General features: G+C 41.3%; 1 protein-coding gene across 1 annotated transcript; it reads left to right on the top strand.

The window, feature by feature from the left end:
* Positions 1-1,227: 1,227 nt before the first annotated feature.
* On the top strand, positions 1,228-18,618 carry alp3 (alkaline phosphatase 3; the record flags this gene model as incomplete). The annotated part of the gene is made up of 11 exons (XM_084558553.1): positions 1,228-1,585; positions 5,324-5,440; positions 5,982-6,097; positions 6,979-7,153; positions 10,313-10,485; positions 10,578-10,718; positions 11,681-11,750; positions 13,625-13,759; positions 15,444-15,635; positions 17,975-18,091; positions 18,314-18,618. The coding sequence occupies exons 1-11, from the start codon at positions 1,516-1,518 to the stop codon at positions 18,616-18,618; spliced, it is 1,611 nt and encodes a 536-aa protein (XP_084414679.1). The 5' UTR covers positions 1,228-1,515.
* Between the last annotated feature and the right edge of the window lie 399 nt (positions 18,619-19,017).

Below are 19,017 nucleotides of genomic sequence, written 5' to 3' on the forward strand. Positions count from 1 at the left end.
TGGTTTTAATGTTGTGGCTGATCGGTACTCCAACAATTACCGCTATTTACAGTTAGGAATTTTCTGGTTCTTTTAAAGGCTTCTGTTTTATCCATGTTGGATTAAATATGTTTGGCTGCAGCGCAAGTAAAACATCTGTCAGTGTCGAACTTAAGCCATAATATAATGTTCGGCTGCTGCTACCATCTCCTACATGTGCTGTTTACACATTGCTATAAAAATACAATATTCCTACATACATTAGAAAGCATACTGTAGATTTGGGGACTCAATGAAACAAAAGAATAAAAGAGTTTTGATGGATACCAGGAATTTGAGGGTTTAATAGAATGTGATAATAAGCTGATATGGAGGGAGCATGGTTCTGGGCATTTCTATTCTTTCACATTAACACTAGTCATTCTTTGCGGATGTCTTCTGGCCAAAAATGCATCGGTAATGATATTTTAATAAAATATGACGCTGCACAGACATTGCTTGCTTTGATGGTGCGCCACCTTTTCTTTTCTTTGATACCCGATTCATAAGCTCGGCTTTGAGCTCCCAATTTCTCCCTCTGAGACTCACACTTGTTGTTTTTTTTATTCTTTTTCCCCCTTTCTCTCTATTATGAACTCAGAGTTGCCCACATACAGTATGTTGCGTCACGTCAGTTTCGAGTGGCCCTCTCTGCTTCCATTTACAGGAACATGTACTCTCATCTTCATCTAATTTAGGCTGCTTAACCCATTTTTGCATATTAACAAGTCACCACGGTCCTCGTCACAGACGGCCCCGTTCACATTTGCGATTCTAATCGGTGAACTTGCGGCGAGCATTAGGCGATCAGATTAGCTCTGATAAGTGTCCCATTACCAGTGTGACGCACGGCACCTGTTGAATAAGAAGAAAAACGCGCTCTAGCATCAGTTGCCATGCTACCTCCTTTCCTCGCAAGGGCCAGTGATGGGCAAATTTTGGACAAGTGATCAAACAAAACATGGTTTATTAATACATGTAGTCATCTCTCGCTAATGTATTCACTGGAAAATAGATGGCTGAGTGCTTATGTCATTCAGCTCAGTTCCTGGTGGACTCTGTCTTCCTCACTTACATAACTACACCCATTTGTGATTAGAAGGCACGCAGTTTCTTTCCACAGCTGTTTGGCATGTTTACTTTCATTCCCATAATCTTTAGCACAGTGTCATAAATAAAGTCCTTATCATTAAAACAACATACAATAATCAGTTCTTAAGTAAATGTAATCCATTTGTCAAAAACTGATCTGTGTGAAAATCACCCACACTTAGTTCACTCTTTTATTTCTGGCTATTCATGCATTTTTATACTTGTTTTCTACAATTTTTCATCAAAGCCAACAAGTTTATTCCGTGGTCATAAATTTGTCCCACGCCTATTAATCTTTGCACATTTATGACATGCTGTTTAAAATGATAGGCAGCTGTGGTGATTATGTCAGTCGAGGACTTGTTGTGAAGGTTAGAAGAGCAGATCTCCAGCCTCAGTGTGGCCATGGAGTCGACAAGGCTGACCATCTCGGTTTTCCTTCTGCTTGCGGCGTTCACGTTGTCTAACGCCAAGGGTAAGACAAAAAACCAAAAAAAAAACAAAGAGATTCTGATTGTTCTTCCGCTGGATGCTTTTTTTGGGAGTTTCCACCTTTATGCTTTTTGATCCCTTTCCTCTCTTCTGTCCTTCAAAAGCATTCAGACTTTGAAGTTGAAACTTTATTACATTTATTAATAACTTTAATCCATTTTTAACCCTCAGATCATCTTTCACTGACACTTCAGCTTCTCTTGCTTACCACAAGTGATTTATTGCAAGTCACGACATCTGTCTCTATTTTTTTATTTGCTATATTTCAACTAAAACTTTGACCTCTTCTTTCAGTTGTTACACATCAAATGCCATTACCACATCTTTTATTTTTTTTCTCTTTAAATGACATTTCGAATGATTCCAGTGCTTATGCTTTTAATAACATTCCCACTCGCTTTCATCTTTTACTTTTCCAGTAAAAATCTGATTTAAGTGATTCCACCTCCAAAGTCATTTCCATTGCCTTCAAAGCTTTGCCAATTTCAACATCTTTGCAGCAGATTTTATTGGTTGCACGATAAAGTACACTGCTTTCATCTCTTATGCTTTAACTGACATAATTGCTTCCATCATTTACTCTTCAGATGACAGTTAAACTGCTTTCACTATCCACATATTCTACAAAAACATTCATCTCTTCCTCTGCTACTGAGATTTCAACTTTGGCGACATTCTCTTCAACTAACAACTCAGTCACTCTTAGTGGTTTAAATGACTTTAAATGACATTTTAATTGACTTCAGTTCTGCAAAAGCTCAACTGCTTCAGTGCCTACACTTCAGAAGACTGTTTTGCGGCGGCCGAGAGAACTCAACGCAATGCGACTTATGAAACCACTTACACATAGATAAAACAAACGTAAATTAAGGGTTAGGGGGAGGGGTAGCAAATACAAATCTGCAAACGCCCTCATCCATTTGATAACACTAATAAAAAGCAAACGACTTAGATAGACAAACAGATTTGAGCAAATCGAGTGTCCCAGCCAGGTTCATCATTTTTTTGTGTGTCCCGTCCTCTGTAAACTGTTGTTGCCCTACTTGCAGTTTGTTTCTGTACTTGCTGGTGTTTTTGGTGTATTTGCAGGTCATGTGTCATCACGTGATGAGGACGTTTTCTTACCGTGCTCGTGTCTTGTCTATTTGCATGCGTTTCCTTGAGTTGCAGTGTGTTGAGTTGCTGCCCCGCGCCGTAGCTCTCAGTGCTTTTGTTTTTTACACTTTAACAGTTTTCGCCGTGTCCAATTACAATCCTGCTACTTTACCCACTAAAACATCAACAATACACCTCTATGTCTTCAGCTGACGTTTCAACCTTTCAGTGCTCACGCTTGGATTCACACTTCAAACCTTTTCAGTTCGTAGATATTCAGCTTTAAACAACACCAACCTTGCATGATTCGTGTGTGGACCTTCCATTGTTCACACACAATTCTCTCACCGCTGACTGCTCTCAGTCAGCCAACCACTTACTCTTCATTTATTTCCTCCATTTTTACTTCTTCTTTCAGCATTCATATTTGCACTGCCTCTTAAGCCGCAATATTGTCTGTTCCAAGTGTCTCAATCGCACATTTTCATCAGCAAACAGGCATACTCTCTCTTTCCCTTGTTTTCACACCAAAACCACCGGATATTTAAACATCACAGTGGCCTGAAAATGTTGAGTTTGATGCATAGTATGATTCTCCTCCTTTTACCTTAGAGTCTGACTTCTTTCCTACTTTTCTTCTTTTGTAAACATGATCACCAGCCACTGAATTCCCTTCTCTCTTTGTGCTCTGTTTTTACCCTCTAATTTTTCTCCTTAATGATTCCTCAGCTTTCACGTGGCCGTCCATCCTCAAAACATTTCCTCTTCCTATTTGTCTTGTAAGAGCCTCCAGAACTTTTCAAATCAGCACGCTGGACTTGTGCTGTTATCAGCCTTCACCGTGTATCGGTGGACTGCTGTATCAAACCGATTGCTAAGGCCACAGAGAGATGTACTGCCGTAGATAAGAGAGCACGATAGTGAGGTGTGACAGCTGTTGCAGCAAACAAACATCCTGACACGCACGCACGCACACACACATTTAAGTCCTAAAGGAGTTTTTAGTTCCGCTTCCACTGATCTCTGCAGGATGCACGGAACGGCTCTTTGACTCTCATCCGTGACATTTTAGTTTGAAGTTTGTTCAAAGCATAGAGTTACACCTGTAGTGATTCCCTACGAGGACATGTTGTGCTTTAAAGGCGCACTCGAGCAGATTGCACTTTCAGAAACTTCAGGAATTCACTAGTCTTAGCAGAATATATGGTAACCTTTAAGATTTCATTATGAGGCGTATTTCAAGTGATTCAGAAAAGAAATACCTCTGCACGCAGGTGGATAGTCACACAACCACGACTTTTTTTTGTGGACGGGGGAAGTTGGACTTGGAATTCACATTGGTATGTTTAATAAAACATAAAAAGAAATGATTAAACCGGAAGCAGGAGAAGCTAATACGTAATGACTTCAAGTCTCTAGAATGGGTCAAGCTCCAAAAGTATTGTGACAAATACGACTGAATAGTATCCTCCAAATATGTTTGAGTGGGAAGAACTGTTTCCCTCTGTCCTGGTTCAGGTAGAAACCATTTATTGTGTTGTGGTGAGGGTTAGTCACCTCATGCCCTGCAAGCATGGAGTTATTGTTCTTCCACTTCACTGCGTAGCAAGACAAAATCGTTTACCTTGATGATGTGATAATGAGGCACGCTAGTTACGTAGGAGATTTCCACCCGGAGCTATTTTCATCTCACGGTTTTCTCCCTTTGGTTTTACCTGCCCTCGTTTTACTTAAATAATATTGTTGAATTTCGTATATTTTCTTCGACAACAGGAGGGAATGTTTGGTGAGCATCAACAGAAAGTTGACATGTCCCTAGTATAGGTGAAAGTCATCAGATCAACACAGGGCGTATGTCTGAAAGGACAAACAAGAACATGCAGATGAAACAAGTCCTGTCCGCAGAGCTGTTCACGCCTGCCATTAAAATAGGATCCAATCACAAGTGGACAGGTTTAAGTACAGTTATGTTTTGAAGACGCATTAAGGCCCTGTTCAGAGCTTGCGTTATATCTTTCCTGGGCAATCTACAGGTGTAAATTGATCTGAGACCACATTTGGCGGTGGCCTGGGTCGCATTTGATGACCTTCCTTTGGTAGTGTGAACACACAATGCCTCCTGAGTCACATTAACACCTACTCAACATGGGTGCCCTTGCATAAGCGACATTACTGAATTCATTCAGGGAAAAAAACACACCTGCTATTATAAATCTCCTGAAAATGATAATGTACCTTTAATGATGTCTGTTCATGTGTCTCAGCTGACCGTCTTTAGCCAGTTTTGCCTCATTCGTTTTGTTCTTCAGTTTCATGTCTGTTGGAGACCAGGGCGGCCAAATTTGTCATTGTCATTTGTCATTTTGTGTATATGGACACCATAAGCGGTCACATGTGAGACACATTCTGCAGCCAGTTGTAATAGTACAAACTGAAAGCAGGTCACCTGTGATCAGAACACTTCGGGTGAACAGGGCCACAGAATGGTAATGCCACATTGCTGTACTGACAGGACTGGTTGGGGTCAGCAGGACCATAGCTAAGAAAACTGAAAAGTTTGCAGTATAAATGTGTCAGCTTTTGATGTATTTATTTACGCGATTTTGACTTGTGTGTTTGTCGACAGTTGAGGAGGAGGATCCTGAGTTCTGGAGGTCACAGGCCAGGAAGTCTTTGCAGTCAGTGCTGGACAGGAAGCCCAACAACAATGTTGCTAAGAACATCTTGTTTTTCCTTGGAGATGGTAGGTTACACAACACAGTCATTTCCTTACACTAATAACACTAGACAGCCTTGTCTGGCTGAATTGGACAAGTAGAACCAGGAATTACTGTCTGACCTACTTTTTAAAATGTATAATTCTGGGTCTTGTCTCTCCTGTTTCCTGCCTGTTTCACCAATGTGTAGTGCAGAAAACAAGCAAATGTGCCAAAGTGAGACTTTGATCATTCCAGCAAAACAGAGAGATATTCTTGTTACATTAGAGCAGACATGTCAAACTCAAGGCCTGCGGGCCACCTATGGTTTTATTCTAAATTCTTGTTATGGCTTAGAAAAAGTTAAATTCATATTTCTGTATGAATGATTTCTCATAATACATATGAAAAGACAAACTGTGTCCCATTTTAAATAAATATCCATCCTGGCTGGCCCGTATTTTGGGGTCAGTTCTTAATTTTGGCCCCCTCTCTGATTGAGTTTGACACCACTGCATTACAGGGAATGGATCCAGGCTAGAATACACGAAGATGTGAGTGTGTGTCTGTGTGTGTCGTGTGCATCAGGTATGGGAATCACAACCTACACGGCGGCTCGTATCCTCAAGGGACAGCTGCAGAACCAGACGGGGGAAGAAACTGTGATGACCATGGACACCTTCCCCAGTGTGGGCCTGGCTAAGGTACACACACACACACTAAGAGTGCATAGCTAGAGTGATAGATATAGTAGATATAGTGGGTTGCCCACAAACCAGAGGGTTAACACTTTGATCCTAGGTCCATGGACCACATGCCTAAGTGTCCTTGAGCAAGACACTGAACAATGTGAACAAGTGGATAGATGTGTCGTAGTGACTGTAAAGTAGAAAATTGCTATATAAATATCATTTACAATTCATATCTCTCTCATTTACTACTGTCATTTAAAAGAGCAACCTATTGAACAACGCATCCACATTATCGTGTGCATGATCAGATGATTCAAAACTCATAATAAACCTATTAAATTGTCAATTCGTTTATTAAACTGATACAAGTTTTAATGGCTACTAGGTATAGGCACACCCATGGAAAAACTTTTGACCTGTAGCTACTCATCTGCTTACAGGGCAGGACTGACCGTGTCAACACTTTATCTCGAGTCGAATGTTCTCTCACAAGCTAAATTAGTGCTTTACGCTTTCTTTTTTCATTTTTTATATTTCGTCCTGTGATTCCATTAGTCTCCACGGAGAAAGCTTCAGTCAGACATTAAAACAATATTTTAAAGATAGCAAATTAAGTAAGCACCAGCAAGTGAGTAATCACTGTTAGGAAAACTGTTAAAAGAAAGAAAGTAAAAAAATATGAGCAGACAGTGCATCATAGATTACTTTGCTGTAATTGTTACTTATGTTCTGCTTAACGCCCCATTAGCTCTTTTATATTGTGCGCTATTTTTCTTTTCAGTTATTGCTTTCTGCTGCAAACCAGAGTCGTTAAAGGTTAAGAGCGTTGTGTCACGCAGTATATTTGATTTAAGATCGTCTACAGTGTATCTGTGTGTGTTTTCACTGTGCAGACCTACAGCGTGGACTTCCAGATCCCAGACAGTGCGGCCACGGCCACGGCGTACCTCTGTGGAGTGAAGACCAACCTGAACACCGTAGGAGTGAATGCAGCGACTCGCAACGGAATCTGCAAAACTCAGAAGGGCAACGAGGTCACATCTATCTTAAAGTGGGCCAAAGACGCTGGTAAGACCACGACACCACAATGTAAAATTATTTCAAATGACCTGTTTAACTCTGACACCTCACAGCAAGTGGGTAATGGGTTCCACTGGGCTTTTCTGTGTGGAGTTTGCATGCAAATACGTGCTTGTCAGGTTAATTGGTGATTCTAAATTGGATGAATGTGTTAGACCTGTGATAGACTGGTGACCTGTCCAGGGTCTACCCCATCTCTCACCCAATGACAGCTGGGATATGCTCCAGCCCCCTTGTGACTGATAAGGGGTAATAGATAATGACTGTTTAACTTGCAGAAAAACATTTAAATCTGCACATTTTGATGAGTGGATAGTTTTGTGTGTTTTTTTCCCCATACGCAGAGGTTTGTGTTTTGTTGCTTGTGCATACTCAGCATTTCAACCTGCTGACTTTGATCTCTTCTTGGCCAGGTTTCTAGCGTATACAGGATCTCAATTATCAGTTATTTATTGATTTATGTGAAAAACTGACACAGCTTTTATGACGTGCACTTCATCTAAAACGGTCATACCGATCGCTCATATGTGTCCTTCAGTGAAACCCAAACTAAAGGATACACAGGAAAACACCTCAAGATAATGGTATATATGGATATATATAAAAAATGAGGAGAAACAAGGGCAACTGGACTTGAAGAGTTTCTCTCACCACTCATCTAAGCTTCTTCAGTTCTCAAACACTGGTGCATAGCTCGGGTTTAAATAGAAACATCTGTGGGTGTAACCCATCAGAAACTTACATGACTAGCAACTGTTAATGACCAGATACTAACCTGTTACCTGGTCATGCAAGCATCTGAAACTGTACAAGTACAATACAATGTGCTTCTGAGAACCTTTTGGACCTAGCATTCATTTGGATGTTACCTAGACATGTACCACCCATCTAGACCAGACCAGGCACCCCCACCCCATAGCAATGACACTCCTTGATGGCAGCAGCCATCCCCAGCAGGATGCAGCCTGACACAGGAACACAAAAACGGTTTAGGAACAATTAAAAAAAAAACAAAAAAACATCACAAGGTGTTGACCTGGCCTCCAAATTCACTAGATCCCAAACTGATCAAGTATCTGTGGGATGATCCACAGAGGCCCCGCCCCTTAACCCATAGGACTCAAAGGCCCCCACTAACCAGACACCACAGCACACCCTCAGAAGGCCCATGTCCATTCTCTGATGTTTTGGAGGCAAAAGGGAGACCTATACAATATTAGGAAGGTGGTCATAATGTTATGAATGATCAGTATATATAGATGAACTAACAGAGTAGATGTTAAACTGATCCTCGCAATGATTTTCTTTGGAATGTGAACAGAGTAATCCGTTGCGGCGCAGACCATACTATGCCCATGTCATCTTCACATGATGATTGAATGACTGAAGCAACAAATGGATTTTGGGACTCTTGTTCAAAGAGCAGGCAGATACCTGACACTGACTGCCACGTATGTCACAGTTTAGTTCTAGCTCCTGTCAAGAGAAAATCCCTCAGGTCTTATACAACCTCGACAAAACCTGATTTTACAGCTGAGCGCTTTCCTGTGAGCTGCAGTGGCCCGTCAGAGTGGTTCTGCCACAGGGGAGCAGGGAGCAACTGCAGCTTCAGACTCAGGTTCCAGTAAAGGATAATGTGCTGCACAGGCAAGAACCTTGACTCTTATCATGTTCCTGCGTTATCAGAGGTCGTAAACATGTCACAACACACACGCAGACACGCGGTGTGTCAAGGCCCGCCACACCACCAGAGACTGACACTCAGGTGTGTGAATGTGTGGGCTTTGTTATTTTTAGTCTTTGACCTGACATCTACTTGACGTCATAAAAACATTTCAGAAATGGGCGTGTTTTCTGTTTCCTTCCGAATGACTCTACCGCGGTATTAAAAACAAAGAAATACGGGGGCACCCATAGAGCTCACTTTTGAGCAGCCTGCATCCTTTTCTGCATATTGTCCCCTCTGTCACATCTGATTAATTCCAACAAAGACGCAAAAGACCAAAAAAAACAAAAACAAAACAAGGACCCAAATGAGAGCCTGGTGAGATCCAGCAACAAAAACGGCTCCCTCAGACATACCGTTTATCCAGTTCTTGTGGGTAATTAAGACAATGAAGGTCCACCCGAAGACTTGTGTGCTGCCAAAATGACTTAAATCAGCAATCAACAGTCAGAATTATACCCTGTTATTTATTCTGCTGATTGACTGATTGATAAATCTAATTAACAAATCTTTTTTGAATTTTTACTGTAATGTCACAACATGGCATAAGGGTTGAATATTTCAGCAAAGACATTTTAGTGTAATATTAACCTAGCTTTATCTAAGTGTTCATAAAGATTCAGTTAGCACAGTGATATTCTGCATAGGATAGAGTGTGGGGTATCAAATCAATTTAAAGTTTGCTGTACGTGTTGTGTTTGTAGGGAATTTTCAGGAAGTCACACAGTGTAGTTCATTCATCTTGGTGTTCTGGTTTTGGGGTCTGTAATTCAAAGAGGAAGGCTGGCCATTATGGTTAAAAGGACAATAAGTATACACAGATCAGCCACAACATGAAAACCGCTGACAGGAGAAGTAAATGACATTGACCATCTCATGACAATTCAGTGTTCTGCTGGGAAACTTTTGGACCTGGCATTTTGTGAGGATGTTACTTAGACATGTACCACCCACCTAGACCAGACCAGGCCACCCCGTCCCATAGCAATGACACTCCTTGACACAGGCACACACACAAAAACGGTTTAGGAACAACTCAAAAAACATGAAGAACAGCAAAAAGTGTTCAACTGGCCTCCAAATTCACTAGATCCCAAACTGATCAAGTATCTGTGGGATGATCCACAGAGGCCCGTCCCCTCAACCCACAGGACCCCAAGGCCCCCACTAACAACATTCTGTTTCCAGACACCACAGGACACCCTCAGAAGGCCCATGTCCATTCTCTGATGAGTCACAACTGTTTTGGAGGCACAAGGGAGACCTACACAGTATTAGGAAGGTGGTCATAATGTTATGCCTGATTGGGTATTTAGGACAGTCTGCATCACAGGGGGTTTAAGAAAGTCATGACCAGCCAGCTGTTCAGACTTTTTGGCTACAGAATGCATGAAAACTAATTCATTTACTGTATGTTGCAGGTAAGTCTGTGGGCATCGTAACAACTACACGTGTGCAACATGCCACCCCTGCAGCCACTTACGCCCACAGTGCCAGCAGGTCATGGTACAGTGATGCCGACATGTCTGATTCTGCCAAGCTGGACGGCTGCACCGACATTGCTTCCCAGCTCATTGGAAACATAGACATCGATGTAAGATTCTCTGTAACTCAGATCAGTTTCACTTTTTTTATATTACATGTTATTTTTTTTTAAAAATTGTGTTTAAATGTGTGTGTTTCTAGGTGATCATTGGCGGCGGTAGGAAGTACATGACTCCTAGCGGCACCAAGGACCCAGAGTACCCCTGGGATTACAGCTCCAGGGGCAAAAGAAAAGATGGACGCAACCTGATCTCTGAGTGGCAGAATTTGAAAATTGGAAAGGTAACATTTTTGCTCACCCAGACACAAGAAAACCAACTGGTTTATAACAATATCTTCACAGAGGTGTATCAGTTAAAATGTGACCCTGTTAATTAATTTTATTCATTTATTTTTCCATTTATTAGTTTTAATGTCAGGGCTCAGGATTTTTCCTCAAATAGTAACTACACCTAGAGCAAAAGCTCTGCTTTGTGCCATGTATTGTGGTAATGATATACAGTATTAGCAGCCTATGCTTTACTCCCTCTTAGAGGAGCTGCATTTAATGAAATACTGATGGCACAGTTGTACTTGAGACAGTCAGAGAATGGTTTAAGTCATTAAGTGAGTTTTTTTTTTTTTTTTTTTTCTTTTTAATAATTTCAGGTTTCCAAGTGCTGACATTTACAGCAGAGTACATTCAATTTGCTTGGCACTTTTGACAAGCTTGACTAGTGCTCCTGAGTTTTTATAATTAGATATTTAATACACTGACTACAACAAATGAGCTCCATTACATTAGTGTTGAATCAGAATATCTAGATGTAGAAGTACAGCTCGAATTGATTTAGAGGTGAAAGCTGTAGAGTGTTCTCATATGCACACTACACTACTTCCTTTAGCATGGAAGGAATGTATTTGTTAAAGTTATAAATGACGTGTTTCAAATGGACACACAGTACATTGTTGTCGCTCAGTAACACAAAGTGGTGGCAATCAGGAGTGAAACACTTTTTTACGTGACTTTCCTAAATGGTTACCATATTTTATAGACATTTATCAATAAGTACTACGATAATCACCTGGGACAGTTGCAGTTTATTTGACCGTGGCACTATATGGAACGTAACACGTACTTGACATTAATTCACAGACTGTAAACACAAAAAGGATTTGAGGTCAGTGTACGAGTGGAAGTGACTCATTCAGTGACTCACAACCGGCACAATCACTTCCACTCACAGTGTGAATGTGTGTTACAGGAAGCCCACTACGTGTGGAATAAAACGGGTTTCGACGCCGTTGACCCTGAAACCACCGACTACCTCATGGGTGCGTTCATTCTTACTTTCCTTTGTCGTGTCCCGTATTTCTTTCCAAACGAAGGCAACTCCTTTCCGTCCCGCCCTTGTTGAACACAACATCAGTAGACCTGTAGTGTCCTTGGTTCATTCACCTGTGTACTCTTTTCTTCTCGTATTTGTACTGTCAGTAAGTGTTTTCAAGGTTCATAAACATGCAGTCCTTTATAAAATCTGTTTTCAGTACACCGTGTGTTTACTACTACTATAACAGTTAGCTGTTATTCGGGCGGTTGTGGCTCAGGAGGTAGAGCATAGCATGTTGTCCAAGATCCAGAGGATTAGCAGTTTGATCCCTAGTACATGCCGAAGTGTCCTTGAGCAAGGCACTGGACCCAAAGTTGCTCCCAGGGTTTGGCACTGGTGTGTGAATGTAAACAGGTTGGTAGATGTGTCTGTAAAGCATCCTGAGTACCAATTAGTAGAAAGCACTATACAAATATAAGACCATTTCTTTTCATATTATTATAAGTGAGTATATTATAAATCTTTGACCACTTATGCTTTAGAGTCTAGAGCTAGCAGCTGGTTAGCTGAACATTAGCAGTGCATAAAGAGCAGACTTGTCTCTGTGAAAAACAACAACAAAAAAAAAATGCTTACCCAGCTATCACAAGTCAGAACAACCGCTTTCAGATTGGGTACTGTTCACTGTGTTTCCTTATAAACACCTCCTTTTGCAGTATTCACTACCTTGTAACTTCCCTACATGTAGACTGTACATAAAAAAAAGAAAAAATGACCACTAGCTGTTTCTTCATGTTTAATGCACAGACAAAAGAGAGATGTCACTCGTCTCATCTAACTTTTGTCAACACAGCAAATTAGTGTATTTTCAGAAGTGTTCACATTACCAAATAATCCCTTTAAGGTTAATTTAATGTTGACTAAGAACTGTCCTAATTCTCAGTTGACATTTCCTCTTACAGTTTTGCCTCCACTTCTCTTGACAGTGAAAAGCATAGGTGTAACTAACATTATTTCAGTCCCCATTCCTTATGAGTGTCCTGTTGGATCTTGTCAGAGAGTTAGCATGATGTATCTGAATGGAATGCAGATGTAATGAATAGCCTATAATTAACAGGATATGTGTTTTATCTTGATTTGACAAACTAGAATTAACCTCAGTTGCATGATATCTGTAATCCTGAGAGGTGAAACCAGCAGAAAGTGAGAAAAGAGCTTTTATATATTGTGGACAGTGGTAATCTGAGTGACTAGGATCTTTAGATTTGTTTAAAGTTGCATTATTTATTTGGTAACTGGCAGTCACAAATACTGCTGGCTTAACATTAGTTTATGACGCTGTTACAGTGAATATTCTCATTTCGTTAACGAAGACGATGGCGTACATTTTTTCTGTAATGTGCACCGTAGCACCGTGGCTACAAGGGGGGAAGAATACAGTATTTGGACATGGAACAAATCAACGTTAGCATTCTCATTTAAGTCGTGATTGTCTCCATCTCACAATTAACTTCAGTAGTCATTCTTTTAGTTTCCCGATGGATATCCATATCTTTAAGTAGCTCCACTATGTTTGTTAATGTGTGCCAGTTCCTAATTTTTACTATCTACAGTTGTTTTTTCATATCGTGATTTCAGTCTTCTCTGCGGTGTATGACATGTGGAGGAGTCACTGTGCTGTTTCGGGACTGGGTGCTCGCTTGCTGCCGTGCAGACTTCGGATTTTTGGTTTATCACACAGATGAAAATAGTAGCAGATGAAAATAGTAGTAGTAGGAGGAGATGTAAGATAGGGCTTCCCTTGGTCCTGCGCCTCTGCTGTGGGCTGATACATTGGACATACTGTATTTTAACTTGGTTTACGTCTCTCCCCCACAGCTCTTTTTGAACCCGGTGATCTCCACTTTGAGGAAGACAGGGACCCAAGCATAGATCCGTCCATTGTTGAGACAACAGAAAAGGCCATCCGCATCCTGCAGAAAAACCCTAAAGGCTTCTTCCTGCTAGTGGAAGGTGAGGAAAACGGCTGTACCCACCCTCCACATACACCCATCTCTTCATCAATGACTCGATAATGAAATCCCCTGAGAGATGGAGGTCTGACTAAAAATAGCCCAAGTGGATCAATTGAATCATTGAGCCTGTAATAATGACACAGAGAACCCAAGTGGCCAATAAATGACTACATTGAGGTAATTGCTGTGGTTTGCTAAAATATCAATATGTGTTCAACTTCAACCCTGATATTGGTTGGTTTTAGGAGCTCCTTGTGTTTTTTGCCATAGCGACAACCTCTAAATACATCATGTTAGAGAACAGTGTGTACCTGCAGTAGATCCAGTGACTTGACATTGATTCTGCATACAGCTCAATGATTTTGCCGCAGTGTGGTGGCCTGATGTGTTTCTGTTCCACGCGGCTGCCTCACTGGCCTCCTCATCCATCTCTCCTTTTATCTGCCGTCTGGGGACTCCATGGTGCTACTGAGTGTCTTCACAATGACTTTAAAATAACAGGCAAATGTATAAATAGAAGCCAGCATATGGTGCGCCCAATCACTGACAGCTCGCTGAGATCACAACTTATTAACCTGGGTCTACTTCACTTTCCAATATAGCTAGTGAAGAGGACAGGAGTGGGAAGATGTGCTAAAGGTAAAAAAAAAATGTATATATTTATAAATCATCCCCCAACAAGAGAGTGGGCCACTCTCTCTGCTGGAGAAAAGTTGCAACTTTGAAATCTACCTACTTCGTATCCGCTGTGCTGTATATGTTCATCTGTAAGCTTCTCTAGGCTGTTTCTATACTGATCGATTATCTCATTGAAATTACAATTCACTGTTCCCCAGTAGAGTAGATGTTACCTTTCAGTGCTGTCTTTTGAGCAAATCCAAGTCAATTTTCAAGTAATTTGAGAAACATTTTGGGTCAAGTTCTGAGTAATTCGAGATAATCCAGAGTCCTGTGTCCTGTCAGAGATAAGTCATATTTAATTAAGTCTTGAGTCATTTGAAAGTGTGTTGTGTCATGTCATCAAGATAGTCAAAACAAGACAATGAAGTCTTAAGATAGTCAAAACAAGACAGAGTAAAGTCTCAGGACTGTCAAAACAACAACATAACTCTTAGTCTTACGTCTGGTGACAGTCTAAAGTTGTGCCACACAAATCAGAGTCAGCTAATTAGTTACACAATTAGACACTGGCAACTGGCAAGACATTTGAGCAAATCCTGCAAGTCCCAGTGAAGTGTTGTCATTTGAAACACCGCTGAGTCAGGTCCCAAGTCTATGTCAAGTCACTTTGGGCAAGCCTCAAGTCAAATGAAGTCTTGAACTGGTTTCCAGGCAAATCTATAAGGAGCCAAAGCCAAGTCACGTGTCTCTGAATAGCAAATCGATCATCACCTGCACATCTTCTGGGTCTCTGAATGATGATGGTTAAAAGTACAGATTAGAAATAACAGTGTTCTGTTAAGTTTCCTCAGATTTCAAACTTGAATCACATTATTTTTTCTAGAAATATTTTACTTGGAAATAAAATAAATATTTGTCTCACTGTGTTACTTAATAAAAAAGTAACCAATAATGCCTACTTTAATTAAACCTTTAGATTTTCCTTGGAGTACCAACGGGCACCCTAAGCCATTACTTTGCACCAGCCATCCTTTTTAACCCTTTCCTCCCTGTGTGCTCAGGTGGGCGTATCGACATGGCTCATCATGAAGGGCGTGCATACATGGCGCTCCATGAGACAGTTGCTTTCGACAATGCCATCGCCAAGGGCCTTGAACTGACCAAGGAGGAGGAAACACTCACAGTAGTAATGGCTGACCACTCCCACCCTCTTACCTTCAATGGATATCCATTTAGGGGACAGAGCATTCTGGGTAATTACAAACAGACTTCCTATATACAGTTTCATCACTTAATAAAGTTTCTTTGAAAAGATGACAGTGAAGGGGTTGATAGCAGAGCTGAAATGTCCTGTATGTAAACATTTACACAAAATTACAGTTAAGGTTTAAATCTGTTGAGGAAGGAGAAATCCTTCTCTCTGCTCCAGTTCCTCCCCTCTATCCTTTGCTCCATCCGTCCATTCCCCCCTCCAGGTGTGTTTATCCTCCATGACAATGGACACCCAAGGTGGCATTTTGTGCCTGTTGTGTATGTGTGTGATGGCTCTCACTGCCGGCTTCCTTACAGCTTCATTGTGCCTCTGCCACCAGCAGCTTGACATTTCCTTCGCTTTCTCTCCCCTGCAATTACAGCACGGGTAAACACATATAGCTGGCAGCCTTTCTCCCGCTCGCCTTTCTATTTCAGTCCCTCGATTTCTCCTCATCTCTGTTCCTTTCTACCTGTCTCCGACCACTGACACTAACGCCTGCCTCTCTCTTACATTTTAGCGTCTGAGTTCTCCTCGCTTTGTTAATCTCGGTTTGGACGGCCTCTTCATCAACCTTACAGACTCCTTACCTCTCTACTCCTGCAGCTCTTTGTCTCCTCTTTACCTCAAAGCTTAAAACCTGAGATGCCCTTTGTTTTACACAAGACAATATGGCTTGTTGCAGAAGGAGCCTCAAGTGCGCTATAACTTGAATGGAGGCTAAATTCTATTCTATTCACATTACTGCCCCGACTGTCACTGCTTACTGAACACAACGGACACATCCCTTGAAACACCTGTGGTTTCCCAGATTTGTGAAATGTGAAATCGCCCACTTTGAAGAAATTTTCTCAAATTAAAATCTCTTTTCTCCTCATTTGTATTCTGTTCATACACTGCTTTACCTCCCCAAGGCTGTAAGACAACTAACAACTAATGAGTTCTAAAGATTTTCCAGATGGGGACATTGGAGCCTTTGGAGACACATGTCTCTGTAGATTATTTTAAACAAAGCCTGTGATCACCACAAAGAAAATCCATTTCACCTCTGCGGTACTGAAGTGAAGAGAGAACTTAAAGTGACAACCCTGGAATCTCAGTTTCCTCAGCTTCGAGTGATAATTGGTAATCGCGAGTATATTTTTGAAGGCAAACAGTTTCGTCACGTTGTCTGACAACTGAACATTTGAGCGTTCCACCTACTATACCTTTCCTGGTTGAGAGAGAACTGCTCTTTGATGGATTATGATTTGTTAACTGTGCGGGGAAGGAGTCGCCACAGACACTTTGCAGTTTGTAATAGATCACAGCCGAGGATTTTCATAATTTCATCAGTAGGTCGTCGGCTCAGTCACCTTTGTTCTACGTCATTCAGTGATAAAGGCAGATTTAACAGACATTTATATAAATGAAAATCTTCAATATTGCCACTTAAAAAAAATATTTTCTGTTGCATTTAAGTTGAAGTTGCCCTTTAAATATGTATCTTAGAAAAAGCCCTAATGTTACAGCCTAATTTTATAAAATATGCAGGGTAATATTAAATACTAAATGTATACCTGTATCAATAAAAATACATTGTGAATAGTGGACAAGAGGAGTAAAAGACTTGAGGGAATGGTGCAATAAGTTTGTGTTTCAGAGGAATTTGGATTCAATTATAGTTCAAACCTATAACTAAGTACAATAAGTGTTGCTGGAACAAGAAGGAAATTAAAAAATCAGGCTATAGTGGTGATACTTGTAGGCTAAATATAAACGCAGATCAGTCACCACTACTAGATAGTTTTCTTGGCATGTTTCCACTCTGCCAGAAGCTAAATCCTCAGCAAACACTGATATTTTAGATAATTCTTTCATGCAAATAGTCACTTTAAAAAAAGAAATCCGGCCCACGAATATATCAGTATCAGTCTTCAAAGCTTATATTGAGCTATGGTTGTATTGTGCTGGTCACACTTTTATACTCCCTCTTTCCAGTTCTATCCTTTTTTTACCATCCTCCTCTTCCTCCTCCTCCTCCTCCTCCTTCTCCTCCTCCTCCTCCACAGCGGTGCAGCAGTGATTAATGTGCTTGTGCAACTCTGAGCTCTTCACCAGCAGGGAGACTCGCCAGGCTAATGGCTCATCTGGAGACAAACACTGAGTTGCTCAACAAGCTTTAGACCTCCTACAGCACCCTTGGGGTCCACAAATCCCTGCTCCTCTTTTGTGTGTTTGTATATGTGTGATGTGTGCACATGAGGAAGAAAAGAAAAGAAAAGAAAAGAAAAGAAAAGAAAAGAAAAGAAAAGAAAAAAGGCACAAAGATAAGTCAAAGATAATCTTTATGTTCACCAGGTAAATCTCCACTGTGGGCTACAGACATTCTGCCTTACACCACGCTGATGTATGGCAACGGACCGGGGTTCAAAATCACTGATGGCAAACGTCCTGACATCCGCAATGTCACCACCAGTAAGACGCCCTCATTACTACTTCGTTTTCCTTTCAAGAACTTTGTGAACTTTGGTTCATTAGCACTCCTTTAACAAGCTTTATTTTATTTGCTTGTCTTGAGAAAACCTGAGGACAAATCTAAAAGCTGCTGGACACTAGCAACCGTTAGTGTCCACCAGCCTTTGGGTTTAACTTTTGCATATATGCAGGTTATAATGCATATCACTTTGTCTTTTCCAGAAAGTAAAGACTACATCCAGCTGTCTGCAGTGCCTTTACAGTCAACCACCCACAGCGGAGAGGATGTGGCAGTGCTGGCCCGCGGACCCATGGCCCACCTCTTCCAGGGCGTCCAGGAGCAGAACTACATCGCCCACGCCATGGCCTATGCCGCCTGTGTGGGCGCTGACCTGAGGCACTGCCAGGGGCCGACTGAACCACCTGTGGGTCAGACCACCACTGAGAGGAATGAGGCCCTGGCAGCCAGAGCATCAACAGCTTTGCTTGGCAGCCTCGTCAGTGCGCTGCTGGTATTTCAGTTCTGATCTAAGATCCCTTTTCCTAAATGAGGCCTGACTGATGTGACTGTGTAGTCGGAGGCTGGGCTCATATAGGAGAGGGCATGGATTCACTGACTCACTCAAAAACATCAGCCAGCGTGGCTTCTTCTATGCTACCACTACTAAGCACCTTGATTTGAAGACAGAGATTCTTAGCCCACTAAACACAAGACAGAATCCTTGTAGTAAGAAAAGCTATTAAAGAACAGTGTTATTTATGCATTACATCAATAAAGTAGTCTATTACATACTTACAGTGTCATGTATTGATATTTGTGTCTTTATTTGAATTGATCCAGAATGTCAAATTTTCCTTATCTAAGAAAAACAGCCTTGTTTCCAGCTTCCCTTAACCATAAAGGCTCACAGTCCTCCTGTTTGTCT

Source organism: Chelon labrosus (assembly GCF_963514085.1).
Source record: "Chelon labrosus genome assembly, chromosome: 13".
In the NCBI taxonomy this organism is placed as follows: Eukaryota; Metazoa; Chordata; class Actinopteri; order Mugiliformes; family Mugilidae; genus Chelon; species Chelon labrosus.